This window comes from Aethalodelphis obliquidens, unplaced genomic scaffold (assembly GCF_003676395.1).
Source record: "Aethalodelphis obliquidens isolate GAN/ISIS:26980383/991018 unplaced genomic scaffold, ASM367639v1 scaffold61, whole genome shotgun sequence".
NCBI lineage: Eukaryota > Metazoa > Chordata > Mammalia > Artiodactyla > Delphinidae > Aethalodelphis > Aethalodelphis obliquidens.
Window position 1 is genome coordinate 7156534 of NW_020838005.1, and position 26675 is coordinate 7183208.

The window sequence follows — 26675 nt, forward strand, 5'->3', positions numbered from 1 at the left end:
GGGGGGGGGGGGGGGGGGGGGGGGGGGGGGGGGGGGGGCGGTGACGGCGCTGAGTGAGTGGAGAGTGGCAGCTGGCAATCCGTGGGTTTGGCAAAGCATTAGTACCGTCTTTGGAGTTCAAGTTCATGGATACGTGATCTGTGTAGCGTAATTAACAATGATTATTATTAACACATCAATATTCTACAGCCGCTAAAGAGCCGCGGAGCCCGAGGGAGACCACTCCCCTCCCCCGGCCTCACTCCCTTATGAAGCAGAGGGCTCGGCTAGATGGGTCAAAGGTCAGCCCACCCCCCCACCCCCCGCACGGGGCGTTCTACTGGGGTAACTTCCTAACTTGCTGAGGTCTCAGTCCTTACCTTGCCGATCCTCCCACTTGTCTTGAGGGAGAATCTTCTAAAATCAAACCCTGAACCTCTGTACTTGACCTACCCACTGGCTTCGCCATTTGGACAAAAATCAAACAGTTATTGACAAGTTAGCCACAGGTTAGTAACAGTCTGATTCAATTAAAATTAGTTGTTTAAGTCAGGCACAGAATCTCAGTGGAGGCTCAGGGCGAGCTTCTGGGGAGGGCACGAAGGTGACGGAGGTGACACCGTCGGAATACACCAGGAGGCCTCTGCTGCCCCCCCTCCCCGGGGAAATCCACTCCTAGGTGCTCCCCAGGGTTGTAGCGTGGCAGCAAAGGGGCTCTTTGGAGGTTGGGACTGGTGTGCGTGGCCAGAACGGGCAGCAGAGGGCGGGTGTGCCTGCTCCCCCCCAGCTACACTGGTGGGACCACACACACTGGAAACAGTGTACCCCGCACTTGTAGGGCCGAGGTCGGAGACCTCATCCGGGGCACTGGCTGCGGCTCTGGCGCCTGCTTCCCCGAGCTCCACGTGTTACTCCTTTTGGTCTTCCTTTGCTGGTGGGTCCCTGTCGAGGCTGCTGAGTCACCCACTTAGGGTGAATTTGAGCCAGTACTTAGAGGACAGCAACAGTGACATGGGCGCGGCTAACATCTAATCACCTCCCCCTGGGGGTCGGTGCACCTGGGGAAGCCTTCTGCAAGAATCACAGCTTTGGTCCCCCTTTGGGTTCCCAGGTCATAGCACCAGTGATTCCGGAAACAGGAATGTGGGTCACTGAGGGGAGGATGAGACGTGTGCCCTGGGGACCCAGGTCTCACTGAACAGCGGATGCGGCAGCCCTTCTGCAGGACTCTTTGGGTATTAAACCAGGGCCAGGCATGGGGACACTGAGCTCCACAGCTGGGCCCTGAGAGCACGTGTCACAGGTCCCGGAGACGCCCTGCCTCCGGGGAGACCCGCTCGGGTAGCTGGGCCTCAGCTTCCTTCCCACGCCCCGCCCCCCGCCGCCCCCCACCGTCCACCTCCCAAACCCTCATTCCGGCTCCACCGCCCCGTTTAGGGCTTCTCAGCACAGAGAAAACCTGCGGGAGTTGATGTTCATCTTGGTGACCCCAATGAGCTTGAGTGGCGCGGAGAGACTGAAGGAGGAGGCGAGCGGGGCGTCGCAGAAGAGGTCGGACAGCTCGTCCCGCTCCTCCAGCTCGTAGGTGGCGTCGTTGAGCATCCGCCGGTGGAGGTCGCAGGTCTGCTCGATCTTCAGCTTGTGGATGTCACTGCGCAGGCGCATGAGCTGCCGGGCCAGCTGCTGGTCCTGAAGCCGCATCTCCGTCTGCAAGGGAAGATGGGGGAGGCATCAGCGCCGAGGTGGGCCGGGGAGAGGGGTGGGGGGTCGGTGCTTCAGCTCCATGGTCCCGGACGGGCCCAGGCCCGTTAACAGGAGACCTAATGAAGGGCTTGCATCACCATTTGGGGTCCACCTAGAGAGAGTAGCCCGTTCCCAGCTCAGGGAGGTGAAAAGACACAGAGAGTGAGGTGACAAATAAGGATGTGCTTGCCAAACAATCCTTTGTGCTAAGCTAGATACTGTGTCAAAATCCTTCTGGAAGACATGCGTGTCAGTCCTGGCTTAAAGGTATTTCCAGCTGTCTCTCTGTTTACAGATATATATATATATAAATGGAGTAAGGGTATAAAGAATTGCACGGGAATGATAAACACCAAATTCAGGCGTCATTTCTGTAGCGCAGTGGTTATCACGTTTGTCCAGATTCAGGAGCACGGTTGCCTTTGGGCAGGAAGCAGTGACTGAACTTGGGGAAGGTATTCAGGGGCTTCAACTCTATTGATGATGTTTTGTATCTTATGTTGGGTGGTGGGTATGCCGTCACATTGTTTTTTAAACATTTAAGAATGTCTGCATTCTTAAGAATGTCTGTCTTAAATGCATTTTAAACATTTAAGAATTCGGCCTTGGAACCAAGTGCATTTCGGGGTAGAAAAATTAGCGACTTCACCAGTAAGCATTTCATTGCTCTGTTTTCTCTCTTCCATGTTTTGATGTACTTCTACAGATCTCTCTTATACAGAGTTTATAGGTGAGAAAAACCAAGATAGAAAGACTTGCCCGGGGATCAGCAAAGTGTTTAATGGAAAACGGGGTTAAAATTCATAGCGTCCTGTTCATTAGTTTACTTCTCAATCCTTGGGCATCACAACCCAAATGTATTGCCAATCAGAAATTGTATTGATCTAGAATAGTGCCAAATCAACGCTGGCGGGCTCACCAGAGGGCAGCTGGTCATTCATTCACTTATTTGGAGCCTCCAGCCATGCCTAGAACTGGGCTAGGTGCTGCCTAAGCCCTTCTGTAGGAGATGGGGGTCCAATTTGTCTGAAAGCCAGTGCCGGCTCACACCACTGCTTTATTTAATATGGTCTTCTGTGAGTTTGCCTTGAACCACTTCTCTTTGGGGTATCCTGTAATTTGAAGATGGTTCTCTTTGAAAGCTAGGAACCCTATGGCTCGGATCTGAACCAAGGCATTGGCCTCAGGGATTGCATCTTCAATCTGAAAAGATCCTTTTAAGTTGGAGAATTTCAGTTTTGAGCAGGTGTCTGGAAGTACCTGTGAGATGTGGTCAGCAGGGAGGCCTGGTGGGGGGAAGGGGCCATTTTTCTATGGCCAGTAGGTCTGGTCCAAGGTCAGAGAACAATTTAGTGTTGAAAACCCATCAGAGTCAGCTGAAAGGTGTGGGGGGGGGGGGTTTGATAGTAAGGCATCTGTCTGTCCTTGGGCTGGACAAAGGCCACCTCGGTGGAGACACCTCACACGCCCATTGAGCTTGGAGGCGTTCGCCTCTGCGTGAGGGGAAGGAAACGGCTTCCTGTGGGGAAGGTGATGCATGTCCCTCCACTTGTTGGAGCCCAACACCAGAAGAGGCTGATCATTCTGTTTCCTCACTAAGCTTGGTCCTGAGGGCCCACCAGAGCGTGAGCAGCCCACCCTAGGACTGGCTTGCAAGACGTATTTCGTTATGACTCATGAATGTAAATCCACGTTGCACCTGATGCTCAAAGACACAGTGTTTGTTCCAGGGCTACAAGGAAAAGCAGCAGCGTTGGCCCCCTTCCCACCTACTCTGTGGGCCACACAGGAATTTTCCAAGGGGGACTCCACACTTAAACCCTAAACTGAGTCCCCGCTTAAGAGGTAACTCCACTGTAGTCAAGCCAAATCCATATAGAAATGAGTTTTCTCAGCCCCCGAAGAAACCTAAGCAAAACGTACAGGGCTAAGAGGCTTTTTTCCCCCCAGGATTTTTTCAATTGTGTCAAAGTACACAGAACATAAAATTTTACCCTCTTAACCATTTTGAAGCGTACAGTTCAGTGGCATTAAGTACTTTTCCATTGCTGTGCAGCTGTCACCACCAACCATCTGCAGAACTCTTTTCATCTTGCAAAATTGGAGCTCTGTCTCCATTAAATAATAACTCCCCATTTTCCCTCCCCCCAGCCCCTGGCAATCACTATTCTACTTTCTGTCTCTGTGAATTTGACTATCCAATTACCTTGTGTAAGTGGAATCAGTACAGTATTTACCGTTTTGTGACTGCCATATTTCTCTCAGCATAATGGCCTCAAGGTTCATCCACGTTGTAGCACATGTTGGAATTTCCTTTCTAAGCCTGAATTACATTCCACGGAACGTATACATCGCCTTTGGCTTATCCTTTCATCCATGGATGGATGTCTGGTCTGCTTCCACCTCTTGGCTCTCGTGAATAATGCTGCTATGAGCACAGGTGCACAGTACGTGTTCAAGTCCCTGCTTTCACTTCTTTTGGAAGTATACCCAGAAGTGGAATTGCTGGATCCTATGCTAATACTATGTTGAATTTTTTGAGGACCCGCCATACTGTTCTCTGCACCATTTTACTGCAGCCAGTAAATATTTTTATTCCAGCCAGTCCAGAGGCAGGAGTCAGCCCCTCTTTTAATTCTCCAGGAAATCACTAGTGATCCATGGGACTCGGATAAAGAGACATCACTCGGATAAAGAGACACCACCTACACACTTAGATTCTTCTGTCCTGAGTTTCCCGACCGCCACCCTCCCTGATGCCCCCTTTCTAGCCCCTCCCCACTCTCAGAGCCTCACCGCCCCTCACGCCTCCTTATCCCTTCAAGCAAAACCCAAGAAATCTCCCTCTTCCTCTTGCAGAGCAGCTTGATGACCACCTTTAGTTACTTCTTCCCTCCCTTGGGGTTTCACCTTCCACCTTAGAAACAACCAGCCTCTCCTAAGAGCCATTCTTATCTGACTCAGAGAATCAAACACGTTGGCTACAGCCAAGCTATTGCAACAGGGCCACGGGTCAGCTGCCACCCCCGTGGTGTGTGTACTTTCTCACCCCGTGGCAACACACCCTTTCACCAAATACTATACCGCAATTAGAGGATTGCTGGAGTTACAGGCAGCGCCTCTGAGAATCCTACAAGTAACTTTACCCTGCAGAGGCAACAGGCCACCCTGGGGGGGGGGATTGAAATCGGCATATCCCACAGCTGAGCCTTTGCCAGGGAGAGCATTAAACTCATGTTGATAGCTGAGTCACCAGGGCCAGGTTTTAGGGCCAGCATCTAAGTCTTTTTAATAAAGGCTCAAAACTTTATTGGGCCCTGCCCAATTTCAACATTCTGCACCTAGGCCTGGAGAGAAAGGTCCTACATGGTGAAATTCTTACTTTTCTTTGGCCAATATTGTTGTTTATATGGTGCATTACTTATGATCTATTTGCTTCTTACAGCTCTTGGAATGGACAGTATCCAGGCAGACAGGAAAACAAAAATCCCAAGGTGATCAAGGGCATTTTGTTCAATCCCGATTTCTGAGGCTGGAATCTAAGCTATCCCAGCCCAACAGCCACAATGAGCCTCTGATCGATGCTGAAGAGAGACTGGGTATAAAATCCAGGCCGTTTTCTCGGAACATGCTCCCTTCTCTATGAGACTTCATCTTGAACCATGGAAAGAGTTTTCATAACCTGTCTCATGACTTAGCTCAACTAAACGTCCAGTTATTGTTTTAATCAGCATTGTGTAGAAATAGAAGCCTGGATAAAACATGATTCGTTATTTGATCTTGGGTTTGGCCTCTGAGAAAGAGCCAGAGACATGCTGTGAGGAAAGAACGTGAGGTTGTCACTGAGGTGTGCTGCTGGATGACAACCTCAGATGCTGGGAAAAATTAATTTTTTTTTTCAAATACCTCCTAGAAACCAAACTGGGTTTGTGAATTGATTTCCAGGGGATGCTGTTGACTCAGGCAGAGGCTGGAACATGTTTTTCGGCCTCCGCTTGCTCTGCAGCCCCAGTCTTGGCGCTGGGGCAGGGACAGGCTGAATCTGGGTTCTCCTGATGCCCCTGGAGCCATTGTCTACCGGGAGGGAAAGTCGGAGCAGAGCCCCAGAGCCAGGACAGAGAGCAGGGGGTGCTTCAGGCCCCAGCAGGGACTCTCCGTCGCCAATGGCAAGAGTCAAGCTCTACATACTATATGATAAAGTCTTTGGTTTGCAAACTTGGAAGGTCCTAGGCCAAGCTGCCGCCTGCACAGGTGAGGCTGACCTTTGGGAAGGACAGGGTGGTGCCTTCTGAAGGCCCCCAGGTCTGCCCCCAGAGGCTCTGGGTTCTGCTTTGGTCTGAATCTTTGTGTCCCCCTCAAATTCATATGTTGAAACCTTAAAGCCCAATGTGTTGGTATTAGGAGGTGGGCCTTTGGGAGGTGATGCGGTCATGCGGGTAGAGCCCTCACGATAGGATTACTATTCTTATAAAGAGACCCCAGGGGGCTTCCCTGGTGGCGCAGTGGTTGAGAGTCCGCCTGCCGATGCAGGGGAGACGGGTTCGTGCCCCAGTCCGGGAAGATCCCACATGCCACAGAGCGGCTGGGCCCGTGAGCCACGGCCACTGAGCCTGCGCGTCCGGAGCCTGTGCTCCGCAACAGGAGAGGCTGCAACAGTGAGAGGCCCGCGTACCGCATTAAAAAAAAAAAAAAAAAAAGAGACCCCCAGAGAGTCCCCTCGTCCCTTTCCATCATGTGAGGACCCAGCGAGAAGTCTTTAACTCGGAAGACGACCCTCCCCTGACCATGCTGGGACCCTGACCCCAGACTTCTAGCCTCCGGAGCTGTGATAATTGAATGTCAGTCGTTTATCAGCCACCCCGTTGGAGATGGTTTGCTGCAGCGGCCTGAATGGATGAAGACAGTCCCAGTCCAGCCTATAAGGAGATGAGTGGCCCGGGGCAGGAGATGCGACCCCTTTGTGGAAAGAGGATGCTCGTCACCTCCCCCCACCTCATAAGGTTGCATCCTGGACATGAGGGAGCCCTAGAAGCCGTACACCCAAGAAAGGAATTTGTGAGGGGAGAGATGGGAAAGACAGGCCCAGATGAGCACACCCACATTCACTTGTCAGCCTGCACCTCAGCTTCCTTTCACGCCTCCCTGCCCCCCTCCCACTCTCTGCACTCAGCCCTGCAGTCAAGAGGTCAGCAGCCAGGTTTCTCCCCTTCTTCAAACCTTTCAAAGGTACAACCGGCCCTCCTGGCTCCCTTGCTCTCTCCAGCCTTGAACTCCCATTCTGAGCCCCTGGCGCCTTGTGGCAGCCACGCTGGGTCTGTGTCCCCTCCCCCAGAACCACTCCTTCCCACGCCATCATCCACGTGCCCAGCTCAGCCCTTGCCCCCCAACCCTGCAGGCTGGGTGACACCCCAACCGTAGGTACCTCTTACGGCAACACCTACACACAGCATTGCCTGTCTCCTCACCAGACAGTAAAACACGCAGGAGAGATCTGGCCTGGTGCTCTAAAGGCCTGGCTGAGGTGGAAACACAAGTTGGAATAAAGTAATATATTTTTTAAGTTAAAAAAAAAAAAGGCATTGATCGAATGAATGAATGAATGAATGAATTCAATTCTCCTAGAGCCAGGTCTTGATTTTACACAGGTGGGACAATCCTAGGACACCATCCCTGACTTTCCCACCCAGGCTGCCCTCCAGGCCTGGGGAGAGGCCTCGAGTAGAATGAACAGAGCATTCGCTTGTGGGTCCAAAGTCCTTCACCACCACTCACTGGAGGTGCCCCTCTGGGCAAGTTGCTCAAGCTGCCTGAGCCTCAATTTCCTCATCTGTGAAATGGGTGCAATAATAATGCCTGCCTGTTCTGAGAATTAAATAAATAAAACATATATAAGACACTTGGTCCAGGACACGGGGTTCCACAAATATTAGTTCCACTTTATCCATTCTTCATAGAGCTAAGCCGTCAGTTATTTTTTCTTATTTCCCATACGACATTCTTATCTCTCCTACTAGGTTTAGGAGTTCTGGAGGACAGTGTGATTCTCCTTTGTTCCCCAACTGCCTGGAGCAGAACTAGTCACCAACCCATGCTTCCCACACACTTCGGGGGTGATTGCTCACACCTGACACCTGTGTCGCTCTTCCCATTGTTATCAATACCAAGTACGGCCGGCTGGGCTGATAGGGCAGTACTGGCATCTCGTCACCAAGTGGTCTGTCCAGAGTCACAGAGCCAGGAACACCGAAGCACCTCAGCATTCGCCGTGGAGGCATCTCCCAGGCAGGGGTGTCCTCAGCTTGGACACGATGGGTTCAGGCCCGCAGGGTGGGCCGGGGACTTCCCCAGCTTCCCTGCCACTGCCCTGGACAGAAAGTGGGGGCCTTGCTGGGCAACAGCTAGCCCCGGGATGGTGACCCCCTGTGCCAGGCTGCTGGAGTGGGGCCCACAGCACAGCTATTCCCCCTGAGCCCCAAGCAAGACTGCAGGGAGGGCTGGCCCCCTGCCTCTCCTGCTAGGGTGTCTCTAGGTGAGAGAGTAGACAGAGACGAGACCCCCCCCCCCCCCCCCCGCACTTCCTGCTCTGCCATGAGCTCCTTGGGTTGCCTTCTGAACTTCCACCTGCAGGGAGCGCCCACCAGCACAGGCAGGAGTAGCGCTTCATTAAGGGATTGCGTGGAGATCAGCTCTAGCCAGGGCCATTGTCAAATGTGATGGAACAGGGCTGAGGTGCCTGGCATCCTTAGGGAGCCCCCAGAAGACCCCTGGAGCACCTGTGTGGGGACTTCTAGACTTTTCTTGGGTTCTGGGCTCCCCGGCTTGGAAACGGATGGGCTGGGAGTTTCACGTCTGACACCAAGTGAGCCCAGGAACCAGCCAGGAACCCTCACTGCCCAAGAGTCAGGAAGCGAGCCCTGTGGAACTAGGTCTCCTATGAGTGATTAAGGTGCCCCTGCACCTGCAGTTTCTATATATAGATTCCCACCTGTGCCTTCCAAAGGAAGTGAAGCAAATCTGTTCTCTGCAAGTGTGAGCAAGGCCATTAGCTCTCCCAAGTCATTTCACGCTCCGTTACCCTGGAAGCTGCCTCCTTAGAGGGAATAATGGTTTGGGCTTCACCCCGGGAGGGGCCTCACAGCAGCCTCAGTGCTGGGCTGGACTCAGAGCCCATCTCAGGAGGGTGTCTGCTGTGCCCGTGGGGCGTCCGTGACCTGGCTCCCCTTCACATGCCAGAGTTAGGGGGTGAGCCAGAGCACACCCTGGGTGCTCAGGAAAACGCGGGGACTGCTGAGCGCCATGCAGTGTGTCCAGCACCGACGTGGGGCCGCCGGCCGGAGCGTGGGAGAGGCTAGAGAGGGCAGGGGGAGCCCCCGAGCAGCAGCTGCTAGTGGACACTCGCAGGACCTCTCCACCCATCTCCCTCTCTGGCTGAAAAATGAAGGCTCACCACCCCTTGGGTTCCTTCCTGCTCGAGCACCGATGGCTCCGTCCATAGTTGTAACCAGCACTGCGCAAAGCAGTTGCTCTGGCAGAAGGAGGCTTTGTCCTCCTCAGTCCCTGTGTCGGGGCAGGGGTGGGGTGGGGGTGGTGCCCGCCCTGGGGGGAGCCACGTGGGAGGTAGAGAAGCCAGGGCCGCCTGCCACCCGGGCCCCTCCCTGGCTCCTGGGCACCTTGGGGCCTGGCCTGGCCCTGCCAGCGGTCAGGAGCGGTGCCCCCCGAGTGCCAGACCCTCAAGGGCTGGGAGGGGTCCGTGGTTGTACCCAATGCACTGGGAGCCTGATCCAGCAGTTACTACACACTAGCCTGGAGGGTAGTTACCACAGCTGGGAGGGTGCCCCTCCGAGGAGCTGGGTTTTAATTATCACAGGACAATGGGAATGGGAATAAGGAGAAGGCTAATGTCAAGCCTTGGAGACGTGGATCTGGTTGCTAAGGAAGTTAGGGATGTGTACTTCCTTTGGTTAATTTCAAAGTCCACCGTACCTGGCCCTCGGTGACTGCCCAACATGGGCCTCACACCCCAAAGCATTTGGGGACTACATTTACTGTTCCTCTAGCATAGCTCTTGTCTCACGGTGTCACTGTTTACATGTTTGTCTCATCCACAAAGGGGGGCCCCATAAAGACAAGGGCCCTGTCCCCACCGGCACCAGCACCTAAGCCCAGGCATTTGGTCAACACAGCTCGTACTGAATGAACAAGTTGGATCGAAGGACGCCCGCCTGCCTCTTACAGCCCCAGGACCACCTCGCGCTGTTCTTCTGGTAAGTGCGGCCATCAGGCCTCTAGCCCTGCCCTCTCCCATCCTCTTCTCTGCATTGCAAGGTGGCCAAGAGATGGAAAGCAAGCAGGATCTCCTGATTTGGAGCCACCTTCATCCCACTGGTCAACAGCTCCCACCTAATGCCAAGTGGGGGATGTCTAGCAATGGCAGATCCCACTTTTTATCTTTTTCTAGGAGATCCGATGCCTTATTTAACCTGGAAGCTATGAGGGGAGGCATGTGTGCCAATTACACTGGCAAGAAGAGGACCTTAGTTCTTTCCCGTCTTTTGTCTTTTACTTTTATAATCTTCTTTTCTCCCTAATCATATATATTTCTATTTTAGAAATTTCAGAAACTACAGAAAAGTCCAAAGGATAACATCAGCTCCCAGAAATAAAGGTCATTGATGTTTTGGAGTATTTCCTTTGTAGGCACCTTTGTTTAGCAATTCTTTAGTAACTGCTAAAGGGCGGTATCTGGCCAGATTAACGAGATAGGCTTCTCCCCGCAGGAGTGGATGGGTGGAAAGCCCCTGCTATGCAGAGGAGACCTAGCCTCGGGCAAAGTGACACCTGGGCTAGAAACTCTTGTGCCTCAAACCCCAGCTCAGCCAGCAGCCCCCTGGGTAGCTCTGAGCAAGGTATTATCCTCATTATGGACCGGGCATGGCTGCCCCCATCCCTGCCATAGGGTTGTTATGAGGCGTTGCTAATAACTCTCTGTGACCCCTTACACATGTCCCCTTCTAAAATCAAGGCCTGATTTTTTTTTTTTTTCAGCCGCGCCATGATCTTAGATCCCCGACCAGGGATTGAACTTGTGCCCCCTGCATTGGAGGGTAGGAGTCTTAACCACTGGACTACCAGGGAAGTCCCCCCATTCTGAAATCAGCAGAGTTTCAAATGCAGGCTTTTTGACAACTCGTGGGCCCACTGACTTGAACATCTGATGTGAGCACCTGTACCCAGTACGAAGGAAAGAGATCTGGGTCCAGAGCCAGGAGATGCAGGTCTGTGTCCTGGCTTAGCCACACCCTTACATATGACCTTGGGCAAGTCACTTAACCTCTCTGACTCTCAGGCTCATCATCTTTCTGAGCCTCAGTTTTCTCATCTGTAAAACAGGAATAGCAAATACCTCCAAGCCGTCTCACTCAGATACTGTGTGTAAACGTGCCTTGAGGACCATAAAATGCTCCCCCAGATGGGCGGGGTTAACGTGGCTATCACCCTCACGCCTCTCACCTCCATCCCCATCAGAAGATGCTCAGTGAGCTCGAACTGTCATTCAGCAGCAGTGGATAACACTGGCCTCAGAGAGCTGTGCCTGGACACACCAGTCACGTGCTTGTCAAGCGGGCGGCACAGGCAAGAGAGGGTTAACCCGGAGAGGCCAGCTGGGTCCAGGGCTACGGGCCTCCTGCCATGGCAGGCCTTAGAATAATTAAAACTTGTCAGATTTCCTTTCCCTTTTTCTAACAACCATAAACGCCTTTTTGGCGGGGGGGGGGGGGGGGGGGGCTCTGTCTGTGGGGATCAAACACCTGCATGAGGCTAAAAGAAAAATACCTGTTGACGCCAGGGATTCTCGCCACAAAGACAACACCTTAGGAAGCTGGAATGTTTTGTTTTGGTTTTAGTTTTGGCACCGCACAGGCCAAGTAGACGATTTCTCCCTTTTCTTTATCCTTCATGTTGGCAAGGGGAGCGTTTTAGCAGGACTAAAGAGAGAGGCAGAAGGGAGTGTCCCTCTTTCTCTTGGGCTGCAAGCTCTGGGGCCCAACGCAATCAGAGGTTTGTGACGTGTTCTGAATTTCAGGCTCAGCTAGAGGGCTGAGACCCACAGCTTCAGGGCCACATCCTTTCTAGCTCACCCCTTCCTGAAGCATTGCCCCAGCCCCACTCCAGGCCACTTGGACCTAGTGAGGCCACCCTGAAGGTGGAAAGCTGGAGGCTGTGGCCTCGGGCAGCGGGAGCAACCTGGATCGAGCAGAGTTGCAGAGGGCCACTTCACTAGGCTCTGAGTCGGTCTCCCCAGTAAACGATGCTGGGTCTCAGCCTGGGGAGTCAGGCGGCCCGAAGCTGCCGGGCACAGAGGCGGCAGCCCTGCCTGCCGTGGCCGGATGGTGACACCTTTCCTGAATACACAGGGAGCTGAAGGTCAAGCCTTCCTGGCTGAAGGAGCACTGCCAACAGGGCTTAAGGATTCCCACCTTCCTTGTACCCCCAACATGTTACTCTGAAGGAAAACCATCTACGTGCAGGTCCCTGGGGGTGTCAGGAGTGACTGCACTTTCCCTGCAGTGAAAGCTGAGAGGAAGGGTGGACCCCGAGGGAGCTGCTAGGACCCTCTCTGGCCTTGGAAATAAGCCAAGATTCAGGCAGTCGCTCTCTGCCTTTGAGCTAACCTCCTAGGAGATAGGGTTGGACCGCCCATCCTTCCAGACCCGACATCGCCTGCCTCTAGGAGGGTCAGCGCTGTCAACAAGAACCTCGCTGGTTTCATCAACGGCTCCGGTATAAGCCCTTGATGGTCAGAGACCCGTTCAGGGCACAAACCCACGACTGACCCCGAACTCCCAGCCAGTTGAGTACGGCATCATGTGGGGCAAACAGCTACACAGTTGACTGAATTACAGATGTTTCACGTTTCCTTGGCCACACCAAGAGAAAAGACAAATTTGCACACGGGTCTGATAAATTGGTAGAGAGAGCCTGCCCCGGTATAGAGAAAACTTGACTCTGGGCTTAAAATAAAACAAAGGTTATTTGAAACCACTTTTGAAATCACTATTTTTAAAAAACAGGTTAATTTTTAATGACACCTTCAGTGAGTTAACAGATGATGAATTAGGGAAAACAATGACGTGAAGTTTAATGTTTCGACTGAGAGTCAAAACAGGAGCGTGGGCGTGTTGATCAAATGTTCAACTCTGTTTTCAAGTCAGTCAAAGGATTTTATAGGTCGCTTTTGTTACTGTTTAATCTCAGAAGCGGGCAGAACTGCACATTTCAGTTGGCCTGCCTGCTGGTCTGCATTTGGGCTGCTCTGACCTCAGACTTAAAGTCTTCTGAACTAATTCAGCTCTTGGACCATTCGGTGTGGGACGATGTGGCTTCATCCCCGGAGCCCACTGGCTGAGCCCAAGCCCAGAGGACAGTTACAGCAGGGACAGGGTTTAGGGCACAGGCTTGGGGACCCTTGGGGGTTCCCTCTGAGGACCCTTCTTGGTTCTCTGACTCCAGTCTTGCCTGCCTTTCAGTCCTTGATTCTCAAAGTGTGGTCCGCGGACCAGCAGTACAGCAAGCACTACCTTGGCGCTTGTTGGAAATTTGGAATCATGGACCCCATCCCAGACCTGTAAGATCAGAATCTTCATTTTAACAAGATCAGAATCTTCCCATTAGAGTTGGAGAGTCTTTGCTCTGAGAGTTTCTCTACCTGCAGCTGGAGGAGGCCTGCCCGATGGGGCCCTGTGGGAGGGACACCTCTCACCCCCTGCCTTTCTCCCCAAAGCTGTACTCTCACTGGTGAAGGCTGAGTTCACCAGTTATTAGTCATATAATTCTAGGCAGGTTGTCTGACTCTACGAGCCTCAGTTTACTCATCTGTATAATGGAGACATAACAGCAATTGCACAAGTCTGCTGTAGGAACAAAAGAGACCACAGCGTGAGGGCTGGACTCTCAATTTTGTTTCTCCCTCTGCCTCACCTATCGACTGCCAACATCTTTGTGAAGTCATGGCACAAAATCAACTGCCTTTGGAAGACACTATGTAGTATAGTGGCTAAGAAGAGCCTGGGCGAGGCAACCAGACAGGCCACTGGTCAAATTTCTACCCTCTCACTTATTGCTACATTCCCCTCTGAGCCTCAGTTTCCTCTTCTGTAAAATGGGGCAACAGGAAGGTGATGTGACACTCAGAAGAGCTAAGTCATGCATGTGAAACACCTGGCACACGGTAGTCACTCAATTGGTAACAAATCTTGATATTATTATTATTATTATGCTTATTACCCACCTTTGGCAGCACAGAGAAGTGGCATGGAAAGGGGGAAAATATGCAAATATGAAGCATTGTTAATGCCGATGTTCACTGTACTTATTTACAACAGCCTTAGGCAGCCACGTTAGTCCTGACGATTAACGCTCCTCTCCCTGCCTGTGGAGTATGACTCCATACGTCACCCCTGGGTGCCCTTGGCCTGGTCCACCTTCCTCCCCTCAGCCAGTGCACTCCGGCCGGGGCACTTCGCGCTGCTTGGCTTGCAATGGGCTTGGCAAGAAAAATGAGCACGGCCTGTAAGTCTATGGCAGTGGTTCTCAACCCAGGCTGCACTTTGAGAATAGCTTGAAAACTACTGACGCCCGGGGCCCACCCCCAGATGTTGGTTTGACTGGTCTGGGGTGTGGTCTAGAAGTTGGGGGTTTCAAGGCTTCCCAGGTAAGTGTAACATACAGCCAGGGTTGAGGGGCGGCTCTCCTCCGGCGGACGTGGGGCACAACTTGAGAGAATGCCCTACCGGTTCACATCCAGGAAATGCCTTCTCTGATTTCCACCCCCAACGGGGACCCATGCGGGATGCTAACCTACTTAGAAGTAAAACCCTCCACTCCCAGAAGCCATCAAACCTCAAATGAACCCAATGCCAGCTAATTGAATCCTTGATTGATGGGACTATTTTTTTGTTCCTCTTTATGAAAACAAATCAAAGCAGTGCAGCCTCAAGGATTTAAAGAGCAGCTTCGTGTCCATCCGTCCTCGCCTCTTACACGCCCCGAGAGCACCCAGTGGCGCTGGGGAGTCTGGAGACGCAGCGCGAATCCCCAGCGGCCGTGTCTTCTCTGCAAGCCACTAACACTCCAGTTACCAGGACAGACGTAGTGGAGACGTGTTTTGAGAAACAGTCTCAACATCAAAGATTAAAACCGAAAAAGATGTCTGATTAACCAGATACTTGAGTCCCTGAGCCCTCCTGGCCCCAGTTCTTTACCTTAACTCACAAGGAATTCCAGGCCCCAAAGGGGATTTATTTTTCAGGATTCTGCCCAGCAAACCAGGCGGGCCTCTGCCTACCCTGTGGGACCAGGAGTTACTGGAGGCTCTGGAAGGCGGTCGGCCCTCGGTTGCTGGCTCACCTGTGGCCAGAGTGGCCCGACTGGGCAGCTGTGACCTGGGCCGCAGGTGACGGGCTGGGTGGGGCAGGAGTTGAAAGCACACGATTAGGGCACACCTGGCTCTGCTGAGACACCACCATGCCCAGGACCAGTGATTCTCCCCCGGGCGACGGGCGCACAGCTCTGCACGCCAACCCCCTTCTCATGTGCTGAGCGACGCCCCTGATGGGAGCCTGCCGTGCCCGTGGGCAGAAAAAAGGTCGAGCTGCTGGCCCCAGCTCCCAACGCACGCCCAATGCTCACACTTATTCCACCTGGATGCCCTCCCAGCTGTCACGTCTGGGCAGTTTCCTACTCAGCCTCCGAGCCTCAGCCCAAAGCCTTCACCCCCGCCAGGCCTGATGAGCCACGCTGCCCCTGGGCAGCTCCCTGTACACCCGTCAGTGTGGGCAGAGCGCTGCTGGGCTGAGCCCGAGCTGCTTACAGCAGCGCCCGCGCTGCCCTGTGCTTGCCTCACGCGGCCCCGCTGCCCAGAGCGGCGCCGTGGGGCAGGGGGGGGGCTGCTGAATGAAGGGCCCCAGGAGCGGCCAGCAGCTTGGGCAGGTGGCAGGGTGACAGGGACTCAGAGAGGAAGAGGGGCAGTCACAGTCCAGGAAGGAGTGTATGGGACTCTGATGCCAGGAGTGGCGCTGGGGACATCTTCAAAACACAGGCTCAGGGGGACTGCCCTGGCAGTCCAGTGGTTAAGACTCCACACTTCCAATGCAGGGAGTGAGGCTTCCATCCCTGGTCGGGGTACTAAGATCCCACATGCTGCAAGGCGTGGCCAACAAACTAAAGATAAAAAACACGGGCTCAGGCTCTCCACAAGGACCTGTGGTTGGGGGCTGATGGGCACATGGACCACATATACCCACACAGTAATGAGGCCCAGCCTTGACTAAACAGGAAAATGTGCCGTTGGGAGGGGCAGAGATGGGGGAGAGACAGAGAGACAGAGGGGTGGAGACAGAGACAGAGACAGAGAGAGAATGGCACCTTTTCTGGGGCTTCCTGGAGGGACAGCCACTTACTCACCAGTTCCTTCCTGAGCCAGGCTATAGCTTCATCGATGCTCTCGAAGCCCTCCAGCCTGCCCGTGCACGGGGCCCCATCATCCTGGCTGGCCATCCCATGAGGTTGAGGATGCCGCCTGGGCGCTCCTGGGGGGCCTGAGGGCCCCTCTTCCACACAGGCCCGCTGCCCGGCCACCGGCCTCGGGAAGGGCCACGTCTGCTCCTCCAGCCTGGCCTGCCATTCCAGGTAGGAGGGCCTGCGGGTCTCCAGCCTCAGTTTCTCCGTGAGGGCCTTCAGGCTCCGGAGGTGGTCATCGGGAGGCGGGGCTGCGCCTGCCGGCCCTTCTTCCCCACTGGCTGCGTCTTCTCCTCGGATCTGGGGCACAGACATTCTAGAAACTGCCTGGGCAGCCAGACATGGGAGGTGGTGGAGGGCACCGTGGGAGTCTTGGTGGGTGGCAAGGTCGGGTCCTGCTCTGGAAGGGTCTCACCCAGCTGGGGCCGAGGGTCTCGAGGGCATCGCTAGGACGGGCGCAGCTCCCGGAGTCCAGAGGGAGGAGGGCGAAGCTGCAGTGTCCACCGGAGCAGCTGCAGACAATCTGGGTTTAAGATGCTGTGGGCGCCATGCTTTGCAAAATGCAGGAACAGACAAGCGTTAGCAGGAATCTTTGGAGGCAGCTTTGCCAAGAAGATCTATCAGTGCTGGAGGTGAAGGCAGATTGAAGACCGGAGGGGGTGCGGGACAGAGCCCTCTCCTCACAGGGAAGGGCAGGCGGTGAGAAGCTGCTGGCTGGTGTGAGGCCTGCAGGAAGGATTGGAACGATGTCAGTGCTGACCCCTCCCCTTGAGGCGGCCTCAGAAGGCGACACTGAGGCTCAGAGAGGCTCAGACACGGGGCTGCTGACTGCTAGTTCAGGACTGGAAGAGAGGCCACTTCAACGCCCTAAGTCCATGCAAAAAAGTTCATCATAAAAGCGTTGACTTTGTACAGTGTCTCACCATGTATGAAATGTTTCCACCTCTATTATCTCATTTACTCCTCACTGCAAGTCTGTAATTACTTCTTTTTGTCCCCGTTTTACGCAGAGGAGCCTGAGTCTCAGAGGTTAAATGACTCACCCAAGAGCTCTCGCTGATCAGCAAGGACAGAGCCGGTCTCAGGCCTCTCTGAGCGCAGGCTGTCTGGAGGGGCGGAGGGCGTCCCCATGCAGACGCAGGTGAGCCTTGGGTCCAGGCACCCCCTGACCCCGCCCCGCCCCGCCCCGTCCACCACAACCCCGTCCTAGGCTCCAGCCCTTTGGGGCAAGTCCTCCTGCACACTCTCAGCTTCCTTCCCCAAGAACAGCACCTTATCTCTCAGCTCGTCAGAGGAGGAAGAAAGTAAACCTGCAGCAGCTGAGGGAGATTGTTAAACGGAGCGAGGCTGTGACTCACCTTCTAGAAAGACGGTTCTCACATTCACCTAAAAGGCCCACACAGCAGCGCCTCCCCTGCCGGGGCTGCAGTCTTCTGATCCGCTTTGGCTTTCCCACCCCCAGGGAGGAGGTGTGAGCCAGGCCCTTGCCCCATAATTTGGAGTCACAAGGCAGAGGAGTAGCTCTGAGCCAGAATCAGGCCCCGGGCTCCCAGCCTCCATATCCCACAGTGTCTGGCAGGTGGAGATGGGCCATCAGAGTAGGAGACATTTGACTTGGGCCAAGGAGAGGAGCCCTTGGCTTTCAGGGTGAGCTTTAAAAATCTGTGCTGAGGGCGGGCCGCCGTGAAAAAGACTGAATCGGTCTGGAACAATGTCCAAGATAAAGCGTACATGAAACAAAATATATATTCGCAGCCTGGAGAGGATGCCGCCCTTGGTGTGGAAAAGGCGGGGAAGGAAGAGATTTTTATGGACTTGTGTGTGCCTGAGGAGAAAAGCTGAAACTAAGAGTTGTGATTGCTTGTCTGGGGTGACGGGGACCAAGCATGGGGCAATGGTAGGCAGGCTGGGCCACCAGGGAGACTGTGGGCTCCTCTCCCACTGAGGCTTGGAGCTACTCAAGAAGAGCTGAGCTTGCTGTCTTTCCGGATGGTTCCTGCAACCCCTTCCTGCAGTGGCATCTGACCAGAGGGATGCTCTGAGCCTGGGCCCGGGAATGAGAAGAAATCTTCCACCCCAACCAACGGCAGGGAAACCTAGCTCTTGCCTCCAGCCACACACATGAGAATCCCCTGAGGAACCTCCACAAACACAAGTCCCATGGCCATCCCAGGGGTCCTGATTCAGTAAGTCCGTGGCTGGACTTAGGCATCAGCATATTTTAAAGCTCCCCAAGTGACCTGAGATGACCAGGGTTGAGAACCGCTGGTCTTGAGACAGAAACACTAGACTTGGGATCAGATGGTCTGGCCGTAGGTGCTGCCAGGCTAGCTGAGCCTCAGTTTCCTCACCTGTAAAATGGGGGTGATAATACCAACCTCCTAGGTTTGGGGGAGTGGCACAACTAAGGTTTGCATGTACCCTCTGCAGGCTTAGCATGCCCTGCAAATCTGGGGTGTTCTCATGGGGGTCTTCTGTGCAGCCTCACCGTCACACAGGCTTCTTAAGAATCTCTCCAAATCTAAAGACCTATTAGCCGCAGTCTGGGGCCCCTCCCAGGCGCCGTCTGCCTCTTTGCTGAGGTGCCAGAGTCTGTTTGGTGTGTGCCGGGGTGGTGTGAACCTACAGGGCGTGCTCCACTGACCAGGAGCGCTGGTTATTTCCAGCGAAGCTTTTTGGAGAGGATCCAGTTGCAGATGAGCCCTGAGATTTGTGAGCAGAAGAAGCTGCTGGGACGTCTGTCTCCCTCCCCCTTTCCGCCACCTGCACCCTGCCTGCAGAGGGAGGACCTGTTAGGAAGGGTCTTCCTTCCGCACCGCGGGGTAGGGTGCGGTGTGGAGGGGACAGTTACGACTGCCTTCTTGTAGCTGCCTCCTGGGCAGGGGGTGGTGGGTGGGGGAGCTTATTTTAATTAGTGGTTTCTAAATCAGTTCAGAGAAGACCGGCACAAAGGCGTCAGGATGGCTTGGAAACACTGGCGGGAACGCCAGTGCGCTGAGAATCAGCGGTGCTGACCCTTGATCAGCTGAGCTTTAGCGAGTGTGCACGTCCTCCCTCTCCAGCCTCAGAGATGCCCTGAGAAGCAGGAGGGGTCACCCCATTTTGAGAATGGCAAAATCGAGGCTGGGAAGGTTGAGGGACTCGGGTCAGCCTCTTTCTACTCCAGAGGGCATAGGCCTTGGGGTCAGTCCCCCAGGGTCCCAGTTCTGTGATCTTGGTCATGTGGCTTCATGACCGCTCTCTGCTTCTGTGTCTTCTCCTGACAAGTGGGAAGAACCAGGACCAGCTATGTAATTTGCTGGGGTTGGTGCAAAATGCAATCAGGGCGCCTCGTTAAAAAGTACTAACTAAAAAGATTTTCCGGCTTCCCCGTGGCGCAGTAGTTAAGAATCCACCTGCCAGTGCAGGGGACACGGGTTCGAGCCCTGGTCCGGGAAGATCCCACATGCCGCGGAGCAACTAAGCCTGTGCGCCACAACTACTGAGCCGTGTGCCACAACTACTGAGCTCGCGAGCCACAACTACTGAAGCTCGTGCGCCTAGAGCCCATGCTCCGCAACAAGAGAAGCCACTGCAATGAGAAGCCCGCACACCGCAAAGAGCAGCCCCCGCTCGCCGCAACTAGAGAAAGCCCGCGCGCAGCAACAAAGACCCAATGCAGCCACAAATAAATAAATTAATTAATTAATTAAAAAAAAAAAAAAGATTTTCAAGGGCCCTGGGGGCTGCCCAGGTCCCTGGCTCACGAAGCCATGGCCCCAGGGTAATCACATCAACCTCACAGGTCATTTTGAATATTACATGAGGTGACAAATATCGAGTCCTTAACAGTGCCTGGACTACAGTAAGCCCTAGACAAAGTGACACTCACTGGGGACGTGGCAAAGGCAGAGAGCCCGAGGAGGGAAGCCACAGGAGGTTGCCAGACCTGGGGCCTGAGGCATCTGGAAAAACAGGGCCAGGTGGTAATCTGACCAGGCCCAGGCATGCCCCGCCAGGCAGGCCACCGGGCTGCAGGGGAACACGAAATTCCTGAAGCAGAAGACAACCCCCGGGGGCACGTCAGCCTTCCTGCAGCAGCAACGTGCCAGCGCTCGGGACCCACGCAGCACACAAGGACGGCTGTTCAAACACGCTCCTGGCTCGCTCTGGGCGCACGGTTGCTGCCACGAAGATTGCCGTGCCAGCCGTGAGCTAATTCCCCCAGCTGCTGGGGGAGCCAGGTGGGCGCAGCCCAGTCATTCGGCCAACACCCCATCTCATCATGATCTAGTCTGTCCACTTGGACAACTTCCAAACCCACTTCCTAGATGGGCTCTGCGGGCGGGGAAGGATGCGCTGACCCATTCTCTCACTCTCTCTGTCTCTCCGTCCCTCTCTCAAGGGACACTCCCTCCCTCCCTCTTGCCCTACGTTTTCCTAAGAAACTCCAAGCCACTCTCTCCCTGTGTGGATCCCCAGGCTCAGGCCTGCTCCTTCCACTACGGGGTTCTCATTTCTTCTCCATGATACACAATCCTTCCAACACCGAGTACCAGGCCCTGCCATGGCCCCCGTGACTTTGCACAAGCTGTCCCCTCGGCCTAGAATGCCCTTCCCTCCCTTCTCTGCCTCAGTTCTCAGGGATTTTCCCCTTCAAGTTTTTCTTGACTTGCCCAAGCTGTGTGTGCCCCCGGGGATACAACGAGACCACATCGGGCAAACAATTATGTCATCCCAACATTAGCTGACGCTTACTCAGAGCAGGTCATTCCAGGCATTGTTCTAAGAGCTAATGTGCACGGACACATTTAATCCTCACAATACCCCCATGAGGCAATATTATTCTTGTCTCCATGACCCAGATGAGCAGACTGAGGCACAGAGAGGTTGAGTAGCTCGCCCGGGGTCACAGAACTAAGTGACAAGGTGGGATTCGGAACCCTGCAGTCCGGCTCCAGGCTGGCTCATAACGCTGGGCTCAGCGGCCCTCTCGGGCCACAGCATTTCTACCAGGAACTTTCTCATGGTCTCCTCTGTCGGACTCTGAGCTTCAGAAGGGCAAGGACCAGGCTCTGCACCCTGGAACCCCCAGCCCTTAGGGCCAAGCTGCTCTCTTTAAATGTTCGTGAATGAACAAGCAAAGAGCACGGACACCTCTCCCCCCGCGTCTGGATGGGCTCAGAGAAGCAGAGGGGATCTGGGCTCCCCCACCTGTCCTCGCAAGACCTGCCCTGACCTCGGGCGCCTGGATACAGGCTGTCAGGCCCAGCATTGTGAGGTGAGGGGACTTCTGCCCAGTGTCCCCTCCCTCCCCTGGAAAGAGCATTTCTGTTTCCTGGAAGAAAGTCACAGCTCTCGCCTCAGGGTGGCCACATGACTCAAACTGGGCCGTCAGAGCCCCCCTGGGTGGCTGTGTCAGAACCACCCAGAAGCCGGCCGTGGCCCCACTGCTCACCACAGGGAGAGGGTCTGCCTAGCAAGTGAAGCCAAGCAGATGAGGTAGCTTGAGGCCCTCAAGTGGGCCCTGTGGGAAGCAGTTCCACCTGACCTTGATTATAGAGCCTTGATATATCCTCCTACTTTGAAGCGGGTTCCTGACACTTGGAACCAACATAAGCGTGTGTTGGACAAAGGACATAAAATGACTCAGTGGATGTTGACAGTTGAGCATGAGGCTTGAGCTTGGCCAATCAGTTGCTCAGGTCCAGGATTCTGAGTCTGGGGCATGTGAGGCCAGGACGGAGGGACGTTGAACCTTGGAGGAAGATGTCAAGTGCAGGGGATGTGGCGTCATCTTAGCCAAACCATCCTTACTGAAGGACTGTGGGAGGGTAATGTAATATAATAAGAAATGTGTGTTTGGTCTCCATCCCTGGTTCCTGACACAGAGCTCTTAAAACTCTTGTAATTTTCTACATGATGAAAGCAATAAGAGTATTTTTTGTTAGAGTATCTCAGTTTTGTTCCCACTTCTTGAAACAGCTCCAGGGCATTCAGGTGCAAAGAGGGTCATCTGTTATTAACAAGAAGCCGCCTTCTACTACACCTGAGTTTATGTTAATGAGGTGACTGTTGGAAACCACTCAGGATGGGGGCTGGTTGCCAGGGGAACCAACCAGCCATGAGAGGGTTGGAACTTTCAGCCCCATCCCTGACCTCTGGGGAGGAGAGAGGGGCTGGAGGTTGACCTCATCACCAACCACCAATGATTTAATCAATCATGCCTATGCAATGAGGCCTCCATAAAACCCCAACTGAAGGGGTTCTGAGAGCTCCCAGGTTGGTGAGCACGCCGAGGTACTGGGGGGATGGCACGCCTGGAGGGGGCATGGGAGCTCTGCACCCCTCCCCCTATGGACCTCTTCACTTGGATGGTAAATACAAGTACTAAATTCTTCCCTGAGTTTTGTGAGCTATTTAAGCAGATGACTGAATCTGAGGAAGGGGTTGTGGGCAATTCCTGGTTTACAGCCAGTTGGTCAGAAGTTCAGGTGACAACCTGGGACTTGCAATTGGTGTGTGAAGTGGGGGACAGTCTTGTGGGACTGAGCCCTTAACTTGTGGGGTCTGATGCTACCCTTAGGTGGATAGTGTCAAAATTGAGTTAAATCGTAGAACACCCAGTTGGTGTCTGCAGAGAACTGGAGGGTTGTTTGGGGTGGGAAACTCACACATCTGGTGTCAGAAGTGTTCCGGGAGGGGGTGTTTGTGTGAATAAAAACCTAGTGCCCCGATGAGTGGGTCTCAGACAGATCACTATGGGCCCTCTCGCCTCTCGGTTTTCTGAGCTGCCCCGATTCTGCCTGTTTTCTCTCTTGGGTCTCTACCTCCTGCCAATTCTGTGTACACCTTACAATAACACTGCTTTCTGTTGCTTATGACCGGGAGCGCTGACTGAAATGAGGGGGAGGCAAAGCATATGACTGACAGCTAAGCAGTGTCATAAAACAACCTGAATACCAAGAGAGGCTCCCCCCGCCATTTCCACATGTCCCTTAGAGGGTGCCACCTCCAGCTGAGAACCAGAGAGCGGATGACCATTGTGGACTCAAAGAAGCTTTTACCAAGAGTCCATCCGCATTCATAGTTGATATGTTTCTTGTCTTTTTTTAAAAAAAATTTTTTATTTATTTAGTTTTGGCTGAATTGGGTCTTAATTGCAGCACGCGTGATTTTCGTTGCGGCGCGTGGGCTTCTCTCTAGTTGTGGCATGGGGGTTTTCTCTCCCTAGTTGTGGCGCGTGGGGTCAGTAGTTGTGGCGCGTGGGCTTAGTTGCCCCACGGCAGGTGGGATCTCAGTTGCCGGACCAGAGATGGAACCCGCGTCCCCTGCATTGGAAGGCGGATTCTTTACCACTGGACCACCGGGGAAGCCCCTCATATGTTTCTTAATTTACGATCTACTACAGGCAGTGCTTGATGAGGATGTAGTAACAGTTTTCCACAGGGATAAACTGACACGTATGCTGCTCCTTCCAGCAGAAGTGCCGCCCGTGGGTCCTCGTGCATAAGCTGACACACTCTGGGTTTAGGTTTGGTGATACACGCAGCGCAGACGCTCTTGCACACGCGTGCAGGCCGGCCCTGGCCCCCAGCAGCAGAGCGGTGGGTAACACACAGGGGTTGTGGGCGGGGTTGGTAAAGGCAGGAACGGACCCTTAAGACACCCCATCCCTGCCAGACCTGCCTTGCTGAGGAAATTCAGATCCCGTGAGGGCCTCAGCCACCGTGTAGCCGATTCTTCACTGCAGAAGTGTCCCCGCAGGACACAGACCCAGCAGCGGGGCCCGCTCACGGGGGCGGGGGTGTGAGGGCAGGGCCGCTGGCTCTGCTTGCTGCTGCCTCTGCTTATCCACCTTCTACCTCTGTGGGCCTCAGGCCCCTGACTGATGAGCCCAACCCATCAGTCCCCCAAAGAGAGCCACCCTGTGGGCGTGTTACATGTGTCACCAGGCCTAAAACGCTCATTGGACGGACTCGGGCCCAGGGCTCAGGGGCCGCCCAGCGTCTTGGGAGCAGGGGCTGCAGGAAGGCAGGGACGGCACCCACTCTGGCTTGAGCCGGGCCAGGCCTGCCTGCCAGCTCTCAGCAGGGCCACACATCCCCACCTTCTACCCACAGGCCGTGACCTGAGAGCGGGTCGGGGCTGCCAGGGCTGAGGACAAAGGGGACCCCTGCTTCCCGGGCTGCGGGTCTGTCCTCTGGGACCGGAGCCCCTCTCCAGCGGGAGCTCTGAGACTTGGGGAGTCACCTCGCCTCGCCTGTCTGGGTCTCAGCCGGCCCCTCTTTTGAAACGAGGTGTTGCAGCGTCCACCCTGTCAGCCACCGCCGGGCTGAGGACAGAGTCGGGGGAAAGGGCTCCAGCATCTGCACTGCGTTTTATAAGCGTTCAGCGTGGCTCAGGCCATGGCTCACACCTGAACCTTTTTCTTTCCTTTCCTAAAGCAGCAAGTCCCTTTTCTTTCCAGGTGGGTGACAGGTCAGTAGGTCTGGGACAAGGAAGTGCAGCTGGGACGAGGCAGGCTTTTTTAGGTTTAATCATAAAACCCTGATGTTGATCTTAAACTGAGCGCACAGGGCTGGGCCTCAGGACTGACCTCCGGTGGCCGATGGAGGCTGTGAAATCCCGTCTGTGCTTTGTAGACTCAGGGAGCCCTAACGACCAGGGTTGAGAGGCTGGGGACACAGTCCTGTGGCCCACGGTCACCAGGGTGCTTCCAGGAGCTGCCAGAGAACGTGTTTTCTCGCCTCCTCTGAGGTTGCCATGGTGACCGAAGCAGGAGGGGACACCCGCTGGTCTGGCCCTTCACAGATCATCTTTCCCAGCTCATCTTTATTCCAGGTCTTGGTCAGAGCTGGTGTTGGGAGTGCCAGAGATGGGGGGGAAGACAAGATGCAGAGACAGGACCCCGGGTACAAACTGTGCGTGCATGGCGGAGGCAAACTGAGCTGGGACGGGGTGTGTGTGGGGGGGTGTGTGTTGGGGGGTGCTTTATTGTTGCGTGTGTGCTCTGGGATGCTAGTGAGGGAAGTGGAGTGGTACCTGGGTTCTTCCCATGCACCGGTGATGTACCCCTCAGGGGAAGGCACGCCCACAGGGGCTGCGAGCTGCCACCAGGAGAGCCCTCCGCTTTCCACTTCCTGGAAGCCACCCGTTTGCTGCCTGGATCACTCCTCCTGCCACAAACCATTGTGAGACTCCAGCCATTTCCTCTAAGAGCCTGAGGCTGTGCTCCTGCCCTCATGCCTTGCGCCATCAACTGACTTCCCCCTGATCTCACGCACCCGTTCACACGTCACCTCCACAGAGACCAGCTCTGACCAGCCCACTGAGATGTCCCTGCTTCCTTTTTCTTCATAGCTCTCCTCACTCACAGAACTAGGATGTTGCACGGTGAATGTAAGTCCCCTGAGGGCAGGGACTTTCTCGTGTTCACTGCTGTGATCCTAGCACTCAGAACAGTGCCTGGCACATAGTAGGTGCTCAATAAACCTGTTGGATGAGTGATTGGATGAATGAAAGAAGGAGGACTTTCTGGGCAGTCGGTTTTATCCCTTTGCCCATCGCAGGCCCTTCAGGGAACTCCCTTCTCATTGGGTCTACAGCTCTGCTCTGAAGCTCAGCTGAGGGCTGGCCAAAACGCTCCAGGATACCCCACCTTCCAGGCCATTCTCTGACTGCTTCCGGCACTGGCCTGTGTCACACGCACGGCACCCTGGCCTGTATGACCTTGAACCGTGGGAGTGTCTGGCTCCCTGACCACTGTCTAGCTCCTCGATGGGAGGGGCATTCCTTTCTCTTTTGTGTCCTCAGCACAGGGCTCTGCAAACAGCAGACGTTCAATAAATGCTGAGGACGGCAGTGCTGTGAGCTAGTGAACAAATTCACACCTCCAGATGGTTTCCTGCCCAGTAGAAGACCTCCTGCAGCTTCAAGGTCAGAATGTTTCTAGCGAGTCTGAGTTGGGGGGCCGGGGTGGGTTTGGGAGACTGGTCTCAACTTGATGTTTTGGCCTTTCCGCGTAGCCTCAGGTTTGAATTTGATGAGTCTCTGAGCCTAATTCAAACACCACCTTATTCTACAGTCCTCTATACCGGGGGTGAGAGGCCCGGTGGGCTGCAATCCTCACTCCCTCACTGCCTGCTCCAGGAGTCCCAGCACCGCTGCTAGGGAAGGGGAATGCGGCCACCGTTTTGGACAGGCCCAACCCGGGTGGGAAACAGGAGTCCCTGACCGGGGCGTCAGCTCCAGGGACCCCATGCCCACCCCTAGCCCGAGTGCCTGCGGCCACTCACTTCCCCTCAGGGCTCTGCTTCTCCCCTGCCAAATGCATGGTTTGGGTGGAACGGCCTTGACACTTCCTTCCTCACCAATAAGCACAGAGCCTAGACCACGGCACCCGGTGGGGTTGTCACCTCGTCATGAAATCGCACCGGCAGGGGGCACAGGGACCC

General features: G+C 54.6%; 1 protein-coding gene across 3 annotated transcripts in view; it reads right to left on the reverse strand.

Annotated features, from left to right (window-relative positions):
• Positions 1-27: 27 nt before the first annotated feature.
• Positions 28-26675, reverse strand: part of FAM167A (family with sequence similarity 167 member A) — a 32760-nt gene continuing 6112 nt past the window's right edge. The window contains exons 1-3 of one of the 3 annotated variants that reach the window (XR_003428939.1): positions 16186-17546; positions 360-1686; positions 28-138 (exon numbers count right to left, since the gene is read on the reverse strand). Coding sequence is in view for 2 of the 3 variants with exons in the window: in XM_027087878.1 (XP_026943679.1) it covers positions 1423-1686; positions 16186-16554 (633 nt within the window). In the remaining variant the exon portion in view is untranslated. Of the gene's footprint in view, positions 1687-16185; positions 17547-26675 lie in introns of those variants that run through there. The other 2 variants (XM_027087878.1, XM_027087877.1) reach the window with 2 other exon arrangements.